The sequence below is a fragment of the Podarcis bocagei genome (genome assembly GCF_964188305.1).
Source record: "Podarcis bocagei genome assembly, chromosome: 2".
Lineage (NCBI taxonomy): Eukaryota > Metazoa > Chordata > Lepidosauria > Squamata > Lacertidae > Podarcis > Podarcis bocagei.
In genome coordinates, this window is record NC_138126.1 from 13078441 (window position 1) to 13098179 (window position 19739).

Here is a 19739-nt window from a genome sequence, read left to right on the forward strand (position 1 = left end):
GGATTAAGAGTCTCGTGCTCTGCCAAATCAAACGTCTCAAAAGGAAAACAAGATTGAAGGTGAGAAAAAGATTATTTATTGGGACTGTTACAAGTGTGAATGTCTCTGGAAGAAGTAAGCTCCAGAGGGAATTATGGGAAAAGGAAGGAAAGGAATCCTCTCAAAGGTCCCCATGAAAAACTGCCCAACGTGAAAAACTGTGGGTAAGTGCTTTTTATACCAGTCACTCTGATCTGAAGAGAAACTCCTGCTGGGCCTGAGAGGCAGATTTAGTCTCCTCAGGAGATCCTGAGGTGGGTTTTCTTTCCCCTCAGACGAAAGAAAGGGAGGGTCTCTCCAGAGAACGAGGCTCCTGAGAACGTGTAGAGTTCGGATCCTGAGTCATAATGCATATTGCTCCCTCGCTTGCCACATGAAACTATTTGGGCTCATGTTCACATCTTTGTGAACACAAGTGTGCACAGAACAATTTATTAAACTGTTAAACATGTACATATGGACTTTCCTTAAGGGCAGGGGGGTGTTAACTCTTGCCCTCCCAGATTCCTTCTCCAAGATCTTGTAGCTGAGCCAGGGAACTTTTAGTACAGCCACAAGAGAAGGGATATCTGAAGTAAACATCTTAAAAGGGCATAGGATGTCAATTAAATCAATCATAGGCCTGGTTAGAAAGGTGAACTTCCCTGGGGAGCCACAGCAGAAAAGGCCTATTCTTGTGTTGCCACCCTCCAGACCTCTTGAGGAGGTGGCAAAGAATGGCCTCATAAGCCTCCTCCCCACTCAGCCCCCACCTTCAGTCATCATTACCTTATAAGTGAAGTTAGGAGCTTTTGCCCCAAATTTCATTACTTACCATTTAGATATTTCTATGTCCATTCAGTCAGTTTGGAAATATCCTCACAATCAATCCCTTCTAGTTCCTTCCACCTTGGACCATTGAAAGTCCTCAGTGAATTTGGCCACCTCATTTTCACATAGAAGCCAAGATAATTTCTGAATAGCAGATTCCTTCTTTTTAATTTTTAATCTTCTTCTTAGTTGTTTACCACAAATAAGAAATAAGGCCAATCAAAATCCACATCCCGCCCAGAGCTCTCCAAAATTTGGTGCTCTCACTGACACAGGTGGCATTCAATTCCTAGCCAATGAATATTTGTTTCCTTTCATTTACTTCTTTATTTATTGCTAATGCTTAATGAAGATAGATAACAGCAATCGAGTGATGGAGGGTTTGGGGGGGGGAGATTATTTATTGGGAATGTTCAGGTGTTTCTTTTTCTTAAAAAACTCCGCTGCAGAGGAAATTCCGCGAAAGGGAAGGGAAAAGAACAAATTTTTGTTTGTTTTGTTGCTTGTGCATATTGTGACTAGAACGAATCCTCTCAAAGGGTTCCAGAAAAGCTGCCAAAAAATGCTCTTGAGAGGGAAATGCTGGTTTTATATCAGTCATTCTGGTCAGGAGAGAAACTTCTGGGGGGCCTGTGAGGCAAATATAGTGTCTTCAGGAAATACTGAGCTGAGTTTTACCTCCACCCAGACAAAAGAATGGGAGGAGGGTCTCTCCAGAGAACGAGGCTCCTGAGAATGTATAGAGTTCAGCTCCTGAGTCAGCGTCAAAAAATGACACACGTCCCCCTTCATAGTCCAGAGTCACTCGGATCCTCCTGGGCTTCTCCCTCAGGGACAGAGGAGGGTCATCAGGGGAGGTGCAGGCCCAGTAGTTGCTTTCAGACTTCTCCACAGCCCAGATTCCCCCCTCAGGACTGAAGGGAAGAAAGCTCCTTCTCTTCACAGACTTCCTGGCAACCCCCACAGTCCACCATCCCTCGCTTCCCACAGTGACCTCCCAGAAATGTCTGCCTGCTGTGAATCCCTCACGTCCCAACACAGAAGTACAATTGTTGAATCTCTCAGGGTTGTCGGGCAGGGCTTGCCTTTTATCTCCCAGTCTCACACTTTTCCGATCCTCCGACAGGATGAGCCTGAGATAGGCTGTTTCAGGATCCAGAGTGACATTTGCTGTTGGGGGGAAGATGAGGGAAAAAGAAGAGAGGCAGAATCAGCCGAGAGTCAGGAGACGGACATCCTGATCCAAGAAACAGCCCAGGAACCAGATTCCCTCTCATAAAAACAGGACTTATTTGCATTGCATTTAGGGTTAGGACCCTCCTCTCCTTCTTCCAGACTCATCAGAATAAACTTCGAATAAAAACCATCCTTGTTATTTTTATATTCAATATACTTCCTATATTGTGCCCTTCCTGTCAATTCACAAATCCTCCGAGTAAAAACCCCCATTTTTTTTTTCAGCTCTGCTGTGTCAGCTAAGGAGAGGGAGAGGTTAGAAGAGAAGGAAAATGCCCTCCTCTGACACACTTTGTGTGAATTGGCTATTTAGGGCTCCCAGGGGATGGCGAATGAGGACAGCCAGTTTAGATGGGCAGAGAACAGTCATGGACCCTTTAATGCCCTCAATATGGTTAGAACTGGGAAGAGTGTCAATGCGGACCCAATTCTGCCTCAGCTGGAGGCAGAACTAATGCCGCCTCAAGGGTTCCCTCTCAGTGAGGGAGACAAAATTGTATTCCTTTGTTTCTGAGAAGAGGAGCAAATGGTGTTTCTATTCTCACCACACAGTGTCACTTCGCCACCAATCCAATTCTCAACATCAGATACCCTTTTAAATGTGTTTGGAGTGGGGAAGGGTGTTATTGATTTTTATTCTTGTTTTTTATCCTGTATTTTCTATCTTTCTATTTTTAATGTTGTGAACGGTCCTGAGATCTACAGATGAAAGGTGGCATACAAATTTTATAAATTATAATAATAACATATTTAATGGTTTGTTCCGCAGAATAAGATTGAACCAAGATATCTACAATTCCCAAGTCCTGACATCAGGGGAAGATTCGGCTAAAGGAGGCTCTATTTACAAGGCTGCCTCTGAATCTTGGGGGTGTCAGGCTTGAGGAATTCTCTCCCCCTCACCCTGTTGGCACTAAGAGGCAGGAAAGAAACAAGAAAGTTATTATGTATGATTTATTCAGTCGACACGGTAAAGACCAATGAAAAGAACTCACTCTGAAACTCACCTACAGGTGGTACCTAACACCAAGAAAACTAGCGCTAATACACCCAGGAACCACACCAAAATGCTGGAGAGGGTGCACCTCCACAGGCACATACCTCCATATGTGGTGGGAGTGCCCCAAAATCCAACTATTCTGGACAACAGCCATACAAGAAATATGTAAAATAACTAAGCAAGTATTAGAAATCACCCCAGAATTGGCCCTACTAAACATCTTCCAAGACAATAAGGTCCACTTACACCACAAAGAACTCATAACCCACCTACTTTCAGCAGCCGGAAGCATCATAACCAGACACTGGAGAGACCTGTCAGGAGTAAGCATGGACCAGTGGTACCAAATAGTATGGGAAACTGCCTTACTAAAAAAATTAACCAACAGACTGAAACTGACATGGGAACAAATAGAAGATGCCTTCACCCCGGTATGGCTCCCCTTTATCACACAGCCCAACAAGACAATGACAAAAATCCACCAACAGCATACAAATAAATATGGCTAACCTGATCCAAAACACACACACACCCCACTCACACATGAAAACAAAGATCATCACAGCCAATCACAAACAAACAACCACACCCTAGGCCAGCCCCAACCTCTCTCACCACCAAAGGAACACAAGTGAATCACAGAGAGCCCGCACAAGCTACACTGACACAAAACCCCACATATATTAAGTAAAATAGAAACATTGCCACCCAACCCCAACCCCACTCACCTTTTCCCCCTCCACCTCTTTCCCCCCTTTCTTCCTAATGTCTCAACAAATGAAACTGATCTGTAAAAAATGTTACTTGAAAAAAAGAGAGAGATTGCACATACTTTTGTAAACCAAGAAAATATTTAATAAAAATATATTTTAAAAAAACCACACGGTAAAGGCAAGGTATTCTGGTTGTTCCTCCATAACAGAGTTGCTTCCACTGAACTCCTCCCCCTTCCCCCTCTAGCAACAGCATTTGCTTCTATGGCGTCTGTCAGTGGACAATTGCCTTTGAGCTCTTTGTTCTTGGACCCTTAACGAACGCTGCGTTTTGGGAGAAAGGGGGCTGGTTATGCTGTTCAATGACGTGTCACCTTGCTGCTCTGCTTCCCCTTCTCCCAACACTTCATAACTTTGCTGTTCTCCTTTCTCAGAGCTGCTACCTTCCTCAACGCCCTACTGTAATTTGAGACTGTCTCTCTCCTCTCTGGAAGCTACACCAATTCGGGGCAAGGGGTATCAGCTAGAAATCATGATCCTGTTGACCTTTCTAAAGTCCACAATTAGCCTGCATTCTGGGGTGTCCTTCTTATTCACATATATAAGCGTTTGGGACGGCCTAATAAACCTGCGTTCCAAGTTCTTCTTCAGGAACTCCCTCAAATCGGCCAATTCTGCCTCCGATATGAGACAACTGGTGGGCATCTGGGCACCAGGCAGCCGGTCTATCTTGCAGTTGTAAGGCCTGTGAAGAGGTAGCCTATTTGCCTCCTTTTCACAGAACACATCTCTATAGGCCTTATACTGCGGGGGTATGGAACTCTACTCTCCTGCAAGTGTCCCCCTTACCTCTGCCCCTTTGGCTCCTACCTCCTTTGGCACTTTGAACCCTAGGCAGTGTGCTTGGCAGTATGCTGAAGCAAACGTTATGAAACGCTGCCCCCACGCTATCACAGGATCGTGCTTTGTGAGCCACTTCATTCCCAAAACTGGAGGGTATGTGGCCAGCTTTGTGATGTGGAACAGCATCGTTTCCTTATGGCCCAACAATTCTACCCCCATGGGCTGTGTAGCATAAGTAACTTGTCCCAACACCAACAGCCTGCCATCAATGGTTTGCACATCTAGAGGGGCTTCCAGCCGCTGTGTGTCAACCTTCTGCTGCTCCACAAAGTCCGAGTCCAGAAAGTCCAAGGAGGCCCCTGAGTCTATGAGGGCCTGCACCTGAGCTCTGCGGCCATTCGGGAATTGTAGCGTCACTGGCACCGCAATTCCAGGGACGGCTGTTTCAACCTGAGGCCCTTTTATTGACTTGCATCCTAGCCGCCAGCCTCTTTCATGGACTGGGGCTTCTCGTTTCCCACCACTGCTTCCTTAGGCTTTGGCCCTCCCTCTACACAGGTCTCTCTACACAGGCCCAGTAGTGATGTATGGAAGTGAAAGCTGGACCATAAAGAAGGCTGATCGCCGAAGAATTGATGCTTTTGAATTCTGGTGCTGGAGGAGACTCTTGAGAGTCCCATGGACTGCAAGAAGATAAAATCTCTCCATTCTTAAGGAGATCAGCCCTGAGTGCTTACTGGAAGGACAGATCCTGAAGCGGAGGCTCCAATACTTTGGCCACCTCATAAGAAGAGAAGACTCCCTGGAAAAGACCCTGATGTTGGGAAAGATGGAGGGCACAAGGAGCAGGGGACGACAGAGGACGAAATGGTTGGATAGTGTTCTCGAAGCTACCAGCATGAGTTTGACCAAATTGCGGGAGGCAGTGGAAGACAGGAGTGCCTGGCGTGCTCTGGCCCATGGGGTCACGAAGAGTCGGACACGACTAAATGACTAAACAACAACAAGAACTACACAGGCCCAGACAGAGAACCCCCTGCCTTTTTGCTTGGGCACTGTCTTGCCAAATGTCCGGGTTTGCCACATGCAAAGCAACGGCGAGTGTCTCTGCAGCGTCTGCCTCCATCCATCCATGCAGCTTCAGGAGTCACCCTCCCTGCTGAGCCCAGCTGCCTTGGTTCAGGAGCATCTTCCTGCCTGGGTGTAATGCCAACTCTCTTTTCCGGCATGCTAGGAATGTGGCTTCTCACAAACATTGGCCGTCCTTGCCCCCTCTTCTCCAACACCCTCTGCTCCTGTCTCACGCCAATTTGCAGAGAAGCTCGTACTAAATCATCCAAAGATTCAAGGGGCGCCATTCTCGACAATTCATCCAAGATAGATCCATTCAACCCCGCTCAGTACAAAGCGGCCGAAGGCGGACTGTCTGCCTGCCACCCAAGCTTCTGGACAACAAGCTGAACGAAGTTGGCAGGGGGTTGGACTCGATGGCCCTTGTGGTCTCTTCCAACTCTATGATTCTATGATTCTAAGTCCAATAAGTAGAGACTGAGTCACTGCCCTGACGTAGGTTCAGCTGCTGCTGCTCATCCATATCATTCTGCAGGGGATTTTGGAACATACTATCCATCATTTCCAAAAACTCCCCCAGGTTTGAGAGTGTGCTGTGCTGGCTTGCCATAAGAGGAATAGTCCATGATTTAGCGTTCCCTTCCAGCAAACTGATTAGATAAGCGACTCTCTCCTTATCAGTCTCAAATTCTCCCGAGTATAAGTCTAGAATATAAAGCGCTACCGTTTTAAAAGCTAGATATTCATCAGGTTCTCCGGAGTATGGCGATGGATTAGCCACATGCGTCTTACTTGCTCCGAGAGTCCTCTCTGCCTCTAGGTGCAATCTCTGTTCTCCCAGGGCTCCTGCTAATGTATCTAATTGTGATTCCAGCTGCCAGCTGTATTGCCGGAGTTCATTCAGGGGGTCTCTTGGCTCCGCTGCCCCAGCCCCCGCTGGGTCTTAACCTTCCATTGCCGCTCTCTGCTGTCCTTCTGTGTGAGAGAGATTGTAGTCGAGTCAAGCTGCCGCGTTTAGTGCAGTATGTCTCTCCCACACACGACACAGTATGCTGACAGTTTTATTACTTTCAGATTTATTCAGCAATTATAGAGTTTCAGCAGTCCAAGTTTCCTTGGGTCATCCATCACTGTCAGAGTCAGTTGACTCGACTAGATTCCTTTTCCGGCCAAGGCAAGATACTCTCCACCTTTCCTCCCCACCTCCTTCCGGTTTTACGCTGTTCTTCTAATCTACTCTTTCTCCTGCTTTTTGGAGATTTTGGCACTGTTAGCCCCTCCTCACCTGGAGTCAAGTCTAACCCCCCCCCTCCTTTCTCCTGCACCCTCCTCTATCAGCTCTGTGCTGCTTTCAGAACTGACAGGCAGAGTTCCAGAGTGAGAGAGGCTTATCTCACTTTCGTTGTGTGAAGGAATCAAGTATTTACTCCTCTCTGGCTCTCCCCCCTTCTCTCGGTCTGTCAGAAAGGAACACAGGATATGGGTGGGTGTGATCTCCATCATTCCTCCTCCTCCTTCCTTCTTGCCCTTATCAGTCCAGTCCCTGACAGGGGATGGGAGTCAGAAACTGGCGAGAGCCACTGCCTTTCTGCACTGACTGGAGGCTTCCTGGTGGCACCAGTTTAGCTCCTGCTGGAAAGAGGATTCTGGGCAAGATGGACTCTTCTTCTGACCCAACGGGGCTCTTGCAAAGTGCTTTGATCACATGGAAAAGTAACCAAACTCTCTCTAGGAAGGAAATAACTCTTCCCTCCTTAGTCTACACCCTCTCACCCTGTCTGCACCTTCGAGTCCACCTTCCCTGTCTTTGTTGTACATAGGGAGAACTCAAACAGCAGGGATAGACTCAAGTGCTGGGTCGCTTGAAATTCTGCAGCACAGAAACTTTCAGCCCCTTGAAACACCACCACCACCCCATGAATTTGGGACTCCATGTGAAATTTACCTTTCTGAGGTTTTCCGAATGACAGAACCTCTGAGGAAGCAAAAAGATATAATGTTTAAGGGCTACAAAGCTACATCTAAAATAAAAAAAATTTAAAAATCATTACAAAACAATGCTTCATAACTTATCATCCGTTGTTTCCTTATTTCAAGCAAAAGATTAAATCATAGAACAAATTACTAATGAGAAAACTGTATGACTAAGAAATTCACACAGCCAACTTGTCTAGCTGCTATTCCCTGCATTGCAGGAGGCTGGACTAGATGACCCCTGGAAACCTTTAAAACTCTTAAAACTATTCTGATTCTATGTGAAAATCAAAAATGGTAAACCGTACTGGAAAATGGCAGAATAAAATTATTCAGAATCCATGAATGAAATGGGTATCTATACTGGATGGCAGTGCAATTTCCATCTTTTAAAAGGTGAACATCTGCCATAAATAAACAGGTGGGAAAAAGCTATTTAAAGCCAGAAATTTTAGACATGCTGACACTATTGCTGATGGTTCCAAAGTCTAAGAACAGACTGTTCAACACCCATGATACACCAGTCCCCCATCCCTCCTGTTCCTTCCCTGGAAATTTACCTTCTTGAAGCTGTTCTCTGAATAACAGAGCATCTGAGGAAGCAAAAAGATATAAAGTGTAAGGGCGACTCTCTTCCACCTGAAATAAATCTCCATACAAAAATAATGCTTCATAATGTAGCATTATTATAATTTAAGGAAAAGATTAACTAGTAGAAAAAAATAATTGTAAACAAGAAAACAATAGAAAGAATCTATGGAAATAACTAAAGCTTCAAAACTTAGCAAACATAACACAAGCTTACAAATAGCAGAACAAAAATATTCAGCATGAATCCTGCTAGTCTCTGAACTTTGTCCCTGAAATTGGGCTCTACATTGGAGTACTGGAAGGGGGGGGCAGAGCAATAGGAACCCCATAAAAGGATACAGAGGGGAGATGGAGACAGCCTTAACATTTTACCCAAGTAAAGTGGTGGGGGGAATCATTAAAGCCAAAATTGTGAAACATAAGGAGAAGCGAAGTTTGATGAGGAAGGATTGGAAATTTGATTTGATTTGATTTGGTTTGATGAGGAAGGATTGGGGGAAATAAAATAATGGCTGCACCACCAAGAAGAAGAAGAAGAAGAAGAAGAAGAGTTTGGATTTGATATCCCGCCTTTCACTCCCCTTCAGGAGTCTCAAAGCGGCTAACAATCTCCTTTCCCTTCCTCCCCCACAACAAGCACTCTGTGAGGTGAGTGGGGCTGAGAGACTTCAAAGAAGTGTGACTGGCCCAAGGGCACCCAGCAGCTGCATGTGGAGGAGCGGAGACGCGGACCCGGTTCCCCAGATTACAAGACTACCGCTCTTAACCACTACACCACAGGAAGGTATCCTGGTGGTACCCATGTCTGTGATGAGAACAAAATACAAAACAGCTTTGGACTATAGGCAATGACCGTTTTGCACAGGGGTTACGTTCTTGACCCCTGCCCGGGTTGTGGTCACGGTCCCACTTCCGGGTTGTGGTCACGGTCCCACGTAAATTAGTTGTTGCCTGTAATATATGCCCAATATAAAACCCTTGGCGCCATTTTTCATTACCTTTGAATTGCTTCATGACATCCTCCAGGAGGGGGTTTATATCACAGAATTCTGAGATTCTCCCCTTCAGCTCTGGAGGGAAAGCCAGTGGATTCACCAACGTCTCTCTTTTCTCATACCTGGCGAAAAGAAACACAATGTGAGTCTGTTCAAATCCACAGAAAGGAATTGAGAGAGAGGAAGAGAGCTGCAGACAGGGAGGCACAGCAGGGAGAGATTCTTCTTCTGCACTAAGCCAGACATTTCAGGACCAGAACAGCAACCGCAGGCCTCTGAGTCTCCCTGCTTATATTTACTCAAAGAAGAAGCACCATCATGTGATATCAGGGGGCATGAATTCTCTGAGTGCCTGGTGACAGCACAGCATCTTTCTCTAGATCAGTGTTTCCCAACCTTTTTTGGGCAAAGGCACACTTGTTTCATGAAAAAAATCTCGAGGCACACCACCATTACAGCCCCGTGACGTCAGCGCACAGCGTTACGCCGGGAGGGACGCACGAAAGTTTAAGTTTCAATTTTTCCCCTCCCCCTTGCCTTCCTTCTGTGCCAACCGCCAAAAAGCCAAGAAAAAAGCCAAGACTTTAGGGCAGCAGGTCGACACGGAAGAAGCTCCTACCTAAGGACAGGTGCGACGGCCGTGTCCTCTTCTGCCACACTTGGCAGCCCTGCCTCACGGTCGTGACTCCCACCCTGATTTCTCCCCGCAGGTCGAGCGGCACAGGCAGCCCAATGTGTCCAGCCCAGACACAAGCCCCGCTTCCCCACTCTAGATCCTGAATGCGACCAAGTGCTCTGGACTCCCGAGCAGGGTGGGAAAGAGGACTCGCATCTGGTAGCCTCCGGGCTCCTCGCCTGCACGAGGGATGGCATTGCAGGCAAGCTGCCGGCCGTCGCCATCGCCGCCCCCTCATGCGAGTGGACCTGCCCGGAGTGGTGGGCCGGGGGAGGCTCGCTCTCTGTGGGGATGTGGCCCGCACGCGCGGCCCCACTTCCTCCTGCCCAGGGCTGAGCTCCTTACCCGCGATCTTGGTCTCGCGCACGTGGATCCCACTTATTCCGAAGCTCGCGCCACTAGCCAGGGCTCTCACATCGTGCCAGGTTGAGGCGGCGCGGCCCACTGACGTCATCGCGGCTCGCCACCGCCCTCGACTTCCCTGTTCCCTCCCCTCCCTCGGGTCGCCGTGGTTACCGAGGACTGCAAGCTGCTCGGGCGAGCGTGGGGCATTAAGTGGGAGAAGGAAAATTAAAATTAAAACTCGCCTGAAGGCCGCCTCTCCGGATATGAAGCTATCTTTCGAATTTTTTAATTTTTCCCGCGGCACACCAGGCAACGTCTCGCGGCACACTAGTGTGCCGCGGAACACCGGTTGGGAAACACTGCTCTAGATGTCCCCAGGGAAGGTGTAGAGAAAAAAAGATGGTTGCTGCTGTTCATATACATGAAATGTTCCTTATAACCTCTCTCCTGAACCGGAGTGACACATTGAAGTTACAAATTACAGGATCAGGAACAAAGGTAAACCGCTAACACTCTTCCTTGTGAGATTCCCCCCGCCTGGGGATATATCACACTTGGTGAAGTGGCCAAAACAGTGCTGCAGAGCAACAGCAGTAAGTTTCCCATGCGAGGAGAAAAGCTTTCCCTTAGAGTAAATTCAAAGCATTTGTTTCTTGAGCTTGGTGATATCTTGCTTTGATATGTAGATAACCTCTGCTCTAGAACCAAATGATCTCAGAGGATGAGGCACACCTTCCACAGATGTACAAGCAAACCAAGTTATTGGTCAAAAGTCCATCCAGGCCAATACAAAACAACATTACACAATTTAAATAAGTAAAACAAAAATTAGCAGGGGAAATGGCAGTACAGTGGTATCTCGGGTTAAGTACTTAATTCGTTCCAGAGGTCCGTTCTTAACCTGAAACTGTTCTTAACCTGAAGCACCACTTTAGCTAATGGGGCCTCTTGCTGCTGCCGCACCGCCGGAGAACGATTTCTGTTCTTATCCTGAAGCAAAGTTCTTAACCTGAGGTACTATTTCTGGGTTAGCGGAGTCTGTAACCTGAGGTGTATGTAACCTGAGGTACCACTGTACTTCATTTGGAAACCACCTCTGCCTGAAAGGCCCCATCATGGCACAGTCTATGAAATTTTCCATGCAACTTCAATAAAATGAAAAACCCTTACGGTAGAAAAATATTTTCCCAAGAGGTCATTCATGACCTGCTCAGCAGGATAGCCTGTGATCGTATCCAGGAGAAGTTTGAGGAGCAATTCCAAGGGACTCTATGCAAGGGACAACAGAAAACAAACTCCAGGACCCCTAAACCCCCACAGATCCTGGTGTATTTTAGAGGTAGAAATCCTATTATCTTCCCCACAGTAGTCTTATGTGACTTTTCCCAGTCTTATGGAGCGATGCTAATGGAAATGAGCCAGATCCACTTACCTCTCCAAGGTGCTTCTCACATCCTAGAGGGAAAAGAGAATGGAAATCACTGCACACCACAGGCCACACTATGAAGACACCTCAGACCCTGCAATGGAGGAACACTCTGGCCCTCTGATGTCAGTTTGGGGTAGGAACGGCTAAATCAGACAGTTTTCTGCAACTGGTTGAATTGTACACATTACCTGGCTGGAGAGCTGCCTTGGAAAGTCCATAGAAGTGCAAATGTTGATGGAAGGTTGTGACTCAGTTTGTGTATTGATGTATAAAGAGCAAATGAGGCAGCTTCACCTTTAAGTGTGGGCTCAGTGGAATTCCCCACCCCCCTTGGGATGTCAAAAAAAGTGTGCTCAATGCTGGAGTTCACATCTGTTTTGATTCATTTTACTTTTGGTAAGCTCTGAGACATGGGTAGGCAAACTAAGGCCCGGGGGCTGGATGCGGCCCAATCGCCTTCTAAATCCGGCCCGCGGACGGTCCAGGAATCAGCATGTTTTTACATGAGTAGAATGTGTGCTTTTATTTAAAATGCATCTCTGGGTTATTTGTGGGGCATAGGAATTCGTTCATTATTATTTTTTTTCAAAATATAGTCCGGCCCCCCACAAGGTCTGAGGGACAGCGGACTGGCCCCCTGCTGAAAAAGTTTGCTGACGCCTGCTCTGAGGTGGCCAAAGTAGCTTCTGGGAAGCCCACTACAGGGCATGAAGACAGCACTGACAAACTGGAAGGCATTAGGAGACAAACTATTAGCAAGGAGGAAAAAACAACACCTGGTTCCATCAACTCCGCAGAAGAATCTCTAGTTTGCATTAAGGTAAGGAAAACATCCCAGGTCTCTTGGCGCACCTGTGCATAAGAGACTGGACTAGAGACTCCATCCACTAAGCTCTTTTACGACTTGCATAAATTAAGGAGGCACATAAATTTCTGCAGACTTGTCCTTGGGCTGTTCCTGCCACCATCTTACCTGCAGGAGTTCGTCTGCTGGCTGCAGACGCTTCTCCTCCATTTCCTGGATCACCTTTTCAAGATGGGCGAGTTCCCTGGAGAGTCTGGCCAGCTGCTCATTCCTTTTCCTTGCAATCTCCTTCTCCACCTCTTCTATATGATCCAGATGGTGTTTTTCTTGTTCTTTGAGAAACTGCTGCAGTTGTCTGAACTTCTCCACTGTCTTCTGCCTCCCGGTTTCTGTTAATTTCTGCAAGAAGCAGGAGGAAAAGAAGAGACCAGAATCTGAAATATGGCCAGTCTTCATGACATCAGGAGGGGAGTTATGAGATCTCTGCAGGAAGTGCACTTCTGATGACTTTTCATAGACATGAAATAAACTTCCAGTGGCTAAAGAAGCAGGGGAGGCAGAGATTAACACATTCTATTTGCCGTCTCCATTTCTGTTGCCTTCCATTTTGTGGGAAGCAACAGCCCTAAAGCACGGAACATTTTTCTAGACATGGAGGCTCCCTGTATCATTTCATTTTTCTAGACATGGAGGTTCCCTGTATCATTTCATATTTGGAATAATCAAGGTTCTAAGATGTTAGGAGAGCCTCCATGGGCACAAAATACTCTTCACTTCCAACCTGTGCCATTCACGAATACAAAGACGACAACAACAAAAATGGAGGAGGAGGAGGGGGTGACAGAGCTAGCATGCTCATGCCCAGCACTCCCCTATTTAAGGTAAAAGTAAATGTAAATGACCCCTGGACGGTTACGTCCAGTCAAATTTGACTATGGGGTGCAGTGCTCATTTCTGCTTCAGGCCGAGGGAGCCGGCATTTGTCCACAAACAGCTTTCCGGGTCATGTGGCCAGCATGACTAAACTGTTTCTGGCACAACGGAACACTGTGATGGAAACCAGAGCGCACGGAAACGCCGTTTACCTTCCCGCCAGAGTGGTACCTATTTATCTACTGACACTGGTATGCTTTCGAACTGCTAGGTTGGCAGGAGCTGGGACAGAGGAATGGGAGCTCACCCCCATTGGGTGGATTCAAACTACTGACCTTGCGACTGGCAAGCCCAAGAGGCTCAGTGGTTTAGACCAAAATACCACCTGCATTCACCTCCCCAATTTACTTTAAAGCTTCAATATGGCCTGCGTCTCTTACAGATGAACAAGCGTGCACATTCAGAAACATATTTCATTAACAATTTTTATAGTAACTGTCTCAAGCAATCTATGTTCTGTACAGCTGGGCTGCCAAATGGGAAAGAAATTCAATTCAGTTTGCATTCAAAACACAGCAATCCCCTGAAATTCACACTTCTCCAAGTTTTGCAAGGTTACCCCAGCCAGGTAGTGTCTACAGAAATGCATATATGGGGGGGGGGTGAAGTATGAATAAATATGCATTTATTAATCTAAATAACAGTGAGAATTGAATAATATTAGGCAGTGCTTTTTTTCTGGGGGTACGCATACCCCTAAACATTTTGTGAATCTAAGTTTGGCCTCATTGAGGGGCAGTATTTTAATATGAATAGGAAAATGAGAGTACCCCTAAACATTTTTTTTTTTTTTAGAAAAAAAGCACTGATATTAGGGAATATTGTCTTGCAAAATTTTAAATTTTAAATATAGGGAAATTGCAGATATATAGGGAAATTGCAGATATATATTTATATACGGAGAAATCCACCCTTAAATCTGATTAATTTTCAGCATGTTTTTTTTATATAAAAACAACAACAAGCTAACAAACAAACTAATGTGGAAAAATGAGAAATGGAAAGACACCGAAATGGACAGATTTGCCCATCCCTACTCAGTCCTGACTTGATTCATAAAGTACTCACTCCCTGCCTAATAATAATAATAGTGATACTTACAAGAAGGTCTTGGCTTTCCTTCTCCAGGGCTGCTTGATAGGCCATAATTTTCTCTTTCTCTTTCATCAGAATCTCCAGGCGGCTGCAAATCAGTCCCTAAAGAGAAAAGAAAAAAACTCAGGTTAGATAGAGAGATAGAGGAGAGAGGAATTGACTATTTTGCTGATTTCTAGTTTCTGAAGGCCTTGCACGTAATGGTTTGTAGCTTTGTAGTCCCCCCCCCCCCCCGCTTCTATTTTATAAATTCTTTTTGAGAATATATAAAATGCAACAGTTAATGTTTGCATTTTTAAAATACCGTATTTTTTGCCCCATAGGACGCACTTTTTCTCCTCCAAAAATGAAGGGGAAATCTGGGTGCGTCCTATGGGGCGAATGCAGGCTTTCGCTGAAGCTTGGAGAGCGAGAGGGGTCGGTGCGCACCAACCCCTCTCGCTCTCCAGCCTTCAGGAAGCTATCAGCAAGCCTGGGGAGCCTGCGGGAGTTCCCGCAGGGCTCCCTAGGCTGCGGATAGCAGCCTGCTGCATGGAGCACGGGGCGCGCTGAAGCAGAGCGCCCCGTGCGCCCGGCAGACATCGGCCAGCCCCACAAGCTCGGGGGACAGCGGGGAGGCGCAGTGCCACCATCCCGCTGTTCCCCGACCTGGTTTTGAGGGGGAAATAAAGGGGGGGATTTCCTTTATTTCCCCCCCAAAAAACTAGGTGCGTCCTATGGGAAGGAGCGACCTACGGGACGAAAAATACGATAATTATAAATGAAGACGTCTTGATTAAAAAAAATGAGTATTTGGGGGGGGGCATTTTTAGCAGTCTTTGCCAACCTGCTGCCATCCAGAAGTTTTTATTGTTATTATTTTTATTAACATAAAATAAAAAATACAGACAAAAGAATAAACAAAAATAATAAAAGTTACAAAACAGTGTAGAGCTTGTACACACAGGTCCCACTTCCCAAACACAATTAGATCCCTGGAAATCGTTCATTAGGTGAGCGTTCGCATAATGAGGGTATGCTTTCCATGATTTCCTATGAAATTACTTCTAATGTGAGATCTGTCTGCTTTCTTTCCCCTCCCTCCATATTTTTTCCTGAAATGGCTGCAGCCAATCAGCAAAAAAAAACACAAAGTAAAACAACTGATTTGTCTGATCTCTCCTGCTCTGTGATTTATCCAATCTCATTTCCCCACCTCTGTGGTTTCTGCCACCAAAAGGCTGCTACCAACCAGCAAAACACCTGTGGAGTTTAGAGCAGTGTTCGAAATTTGCCAGGTGTCAGGCATATTTTGCACCTGGCTATTGGCCACTTGCGACCAAGATGCCTGGGTGCCAGGATGGCGCCTGATGTCTGCAGGTACATGCCTGGGGATCCTTGGATCTTGACTCTTTTCACACACTAGCAACACATCCTGCAGAATTCTATCCATTATATTTTATCTGCAAAATCAGAATGAATTTCAGAAACCAAATAGTATTATTGACAATTACGACTTTTGAGCTGCCTGGCCCCCAAATGGCAACTAGGCATTCCGTTTTGGTGACTCCAACCCCGGTTGAAGGAGCCGTTTGGCGCCTAGCTTATATATCTGAGTTTCTAACACTAGTTTAAGCACTTTCTCTTCCTGCCATTGTGGCAACATAAATCTCCGAAGCTGCTGTTTGCATTTCAAGGGAAGCTCCTTTTGGTACCCTAGCAAAGAGAGAATCCAAACTCCAAGCCAGCCCTCAGGCTTCTCCTTAGCGGCTTTTTACATAATGTAACCTTAGAAGACATCTGAAGGCAGCCCTCTATAGCAGTGTTTCCCAACCACTGTTCTGTGGCACACTAGTGTGCCGCGAGATGTTGCCTGGTGTGCCGCGAGATGTTGCCTGGAGGGAGGCGGGCGAGTCGGGCGGCGAGAGGCGGGGCGGCAAGGAGAGGCCGCCCAGCGTGGGGCTCTCGCCGTCTGCCTGCCTGGCTGCCTGCGAGCTCGGTGGGCAGCGCCTCCGTCCGCAGCGCCCGCCTCGCGGCTCTCATTCCCTGCCCCTGCCAAAGCTCACCCAGCCAAGCCGCGCTCTCCTTCCTGCCTCGCTTTGCTGCCTCCTCCCCCCCCACCCCCAAAGCTTGGAGGTTCCCCGGCAAGGGGGAGGGAAAAAAATTGAAACTTACACTTTCGTGCGTCCCTCCCGGCGTGACGCTGCGCGCTGACGTCACGGGGCTGTAATGGTGGTGTGCCTTGAGATTTTTTTCATCAAACAAGTGTGCCTTTGCCCAAAAAAGGTTGGGAAACACTGCTCTATAGGGAAGCTTTTAAAGGTGTATTCTTTGATTTTGTTTTTATATACGTTGGAAGCAGCCCAGAGTGGCTGGGGCAACCTAGGAAGATGGACGGGGTAGTACTACTACTACTAATTATTATTATTATTATTATTATTATTATTATTATTATTATTAACAATAAGTATGGAAACTGCATTCAGGCAATTAATACCATGCATAACTCAGGCATAAGAGTTAAAGAAAATTATCATATGTAGTGGGATTGTAGTAAAATTTTTAAAAATTGGGAAATGATATATAATGAGCTGAAGAAAATGTTCCAATTAACATTTGTAAAAAAGCCTGAAGCTTTCTTGTTAGGGATTGTAGGAAAAGACCTGCCAAGGAAATTAAAAAAACATCATGTATGTGACAACGGCGGCAAGAGTCTTAATAGCACAAGGATGGAAGAATGAGGAAATCCCGACTAAAGAACTGTGGCAAGAGAAATTGATGGACTATGCGGAATTGGCGAAATTGACACATAAACTACGTGACAAGGACTACTGTGACTTTAAAGAAGAATGGGAACCTTTTATGAAGTATTTAAAGAAACAACAAAATGAATTGGACTCCTTGGCAGGTTTTGAATAAACACTAAAAAAGAATTATTGGTAACATACAGAGAGATAAACTGAGGATCTTTACAATTTTATAACATGCAGAGAATAACATGTGCTAAGAAACCAGAGAGAGGAGCAGAGGGAAGTCTGGGGGGCGGTTTCTTTTTTAGGGGGGGAGGGGGAAAACGGGGGGGGATTGTGGATGATGTATTTTTGACAAATTGTTATGTTGAAATCCCTAATAAAAATATTTTTTAAAAAAGAGTTAAAAGAAAATTGCTGAAAAAGAATCCACAGCTATCCCTCGGCTCCCCACCACTTTAAGATCCTACCTTGTATTTCTCGAAAGCCTGCTCCAGAGGGATCACCTTGTGATTTTCATGCATCTTGGATTTATCACACACCACACAGATAGGGCTTTCATGGTCCTCGCAGAAGAGGTTCAGGGGCTCCTGGTGCTTCTCACAGACTCCCCCCTTCCGTCCTTCCTCCTCCTCCTCCTTTTCCAGACTGAGCTTCTTGATCAATTCCACAAGGTGAGCCAGTTGCCGGTTTGGGATGAGATTCCTTTTCTGGACTGTTTTTCTGCACTGAGGGCAGGAGGCCTGCCTGCCTCTCGCCCCACAACACTGGACCAGGCAGGACCGGCAGAAATTGTGCCCGCACTCTGCGGTGGTCACTGGATCCTTGAAATACTCCAGGCAGATGGAGCAAGTGGCTTCATCGCAGAGATCTTGCACGGGACTCCCTGCAGCGGCCATGGCTCCCTCGCGCCAAAGAAAGAGTCAAATTTCACCTCTTCTGTTTTCAGCCGCTGGGTTTTCCCCTTCCTGCAAAGGACTCCGGAACTCAATGCCCACGTGGCTTCTTTTTTTTTATTTTCAGTGCCGACAGGCCTCTGCTTAATGTTTTCTTGAGCAGCTTTGATAGTCTCTTCCTTGCTTTGCAGAGAGCGGGGTGGGAAAGAGATGTACACTGCCCCAAGAAGGCAATGTGTAAATAATGTTAAAAACAAATAAACTTAAGCATCGTGGAAAGACAGGCTCTGCTTAAAGAAAATCCACCTTCCAGCTCTACAATTCTGTTATGTACTGAGTTGAATAGGATCCAAAAGGCAGCAGTCTGATTGGTCCACAGGAGCCACCCAATCCAGCTCCAGGTGGAAGTGAATCCGCAACCTGATTGCCTACAGGTGAATCCCGGAATTAGCCAATCATGTGGGGCCCATTGTGTAAATAATGTATATAAAAAATAATGTATATAAATTCTGGGGGGAATTCCATTCCTCCTCACCACTTTGAGCTGAATAAAGAGCATGAAATCCACTCTCAACTCCAAGTATATTTCAAATTCCCCCTTAGTCTGCCTTTGCCTGAGGTTTTGTTGCCAGAACTGGAGAGATGACAAGCCAGAGTGGTGCATGCTCTGGTTATCTCCTGCTTGGACTACTGCAATGCACTCTACGTGGGGCTACCTTTGAAGGTGACTTGAAACTACAGCTAATCCAGAATGCGGTGGCTGGGAGCAGCCGCTAGGGTGAAATAACACCTGTCCTAAAATATCTTCAGTGGCTTCTAGTGCATTTCTGAGCCCAATTCAAAGTGCTGGTGCTGACCTTTAAAGCCCTAAATGGCCTTGGCCCTGCCTGAAGGAGCGTCTACACCCCCATCATTCAGCCCAGGCACAGGTCCTTTTCCAAGGGTCTTCTGCTGGTTCCCTCACTGTGAGAAGTGAAGTTACAGGGAACGAGGCAGAGAGCCTTATCAGTAGTGGCACCCTCTCTGTGGACACCCTTCAGATGTCAAGGAGATAAAGAATTACAGTGGTAATAATAAATTTTAATAATAAATGGTACCTCGGGTTAAGTACTTAATTCGTTCTGGAGGTCTGTTCTTAACCTGAAACTGTTCTTAACCTGAAGCACCACTTTAGCTAATGGGGCCTCCTGCTGCCACCACGCCGATGGAGCACGGTTTCTGTTCTCATCCCGAAGCAAAGTTCTTAACCCGAGGTACTATTTCTGGGTTAGCGGAGTCTGTAACCTGAAGCGTCTGTAACCTGAAGCGTATGTAACCCGAGGAACCACTGTATATAACTTTTAGAAGACATCTGAAGGCAGCCCTGTATCAGAAAGTTTTTAATGTTTGATATTTTACTATGATTTACGTATGTTGTAAGCCACCCAGAGTGGCTGATGGGTGGGTTATAAATAATAAAATTATTACTATTATTACTAAAGCAGTGTAGTGCAGAGGGAGCGTGTTGGGCAACTAAGAACACATGTTTCCACACTAGTTATCTGATTTCAACCTTTTGT

The 19739-nt window shown here is 46.3% G+C and overlaps 1 protein-coding gene across 1 annotated transcript; it reads right to left on the bottom strand.

Moving 5' to 3' along the window:
- Window positions 1-1230: 1230 nt before the first annotated feature.
- LOC308580793 (zinc finger protein RFP-like) lies at window positions 1231-18496 on the bottom strand. The gene is made up of 8 exons (XM_081182968.1): window positions 17755-18496; window positions 14562-14657; window positions 12696-12926; window positions 11726-11748; window positions 9276-9394; window positions 8247-8279; window positions 7658-7687; window positions 1231-2019 (listed from the first exon to the last, which is right to left on the bottom strand). The coding sequence occupies exons 1-8, from the start codon at window positions 18181-18183 to the stop codon at window positions 1502-1504; spliced, it is 1479 nt and encodes a 492-aa protein (XP_081039094.1). The 5' UTR covers window positions 18184-18496; the 3' UTR covers window positions 1231-1501.
- Window positions 18497-19739: the final 1243 nt, after the last annotated feature.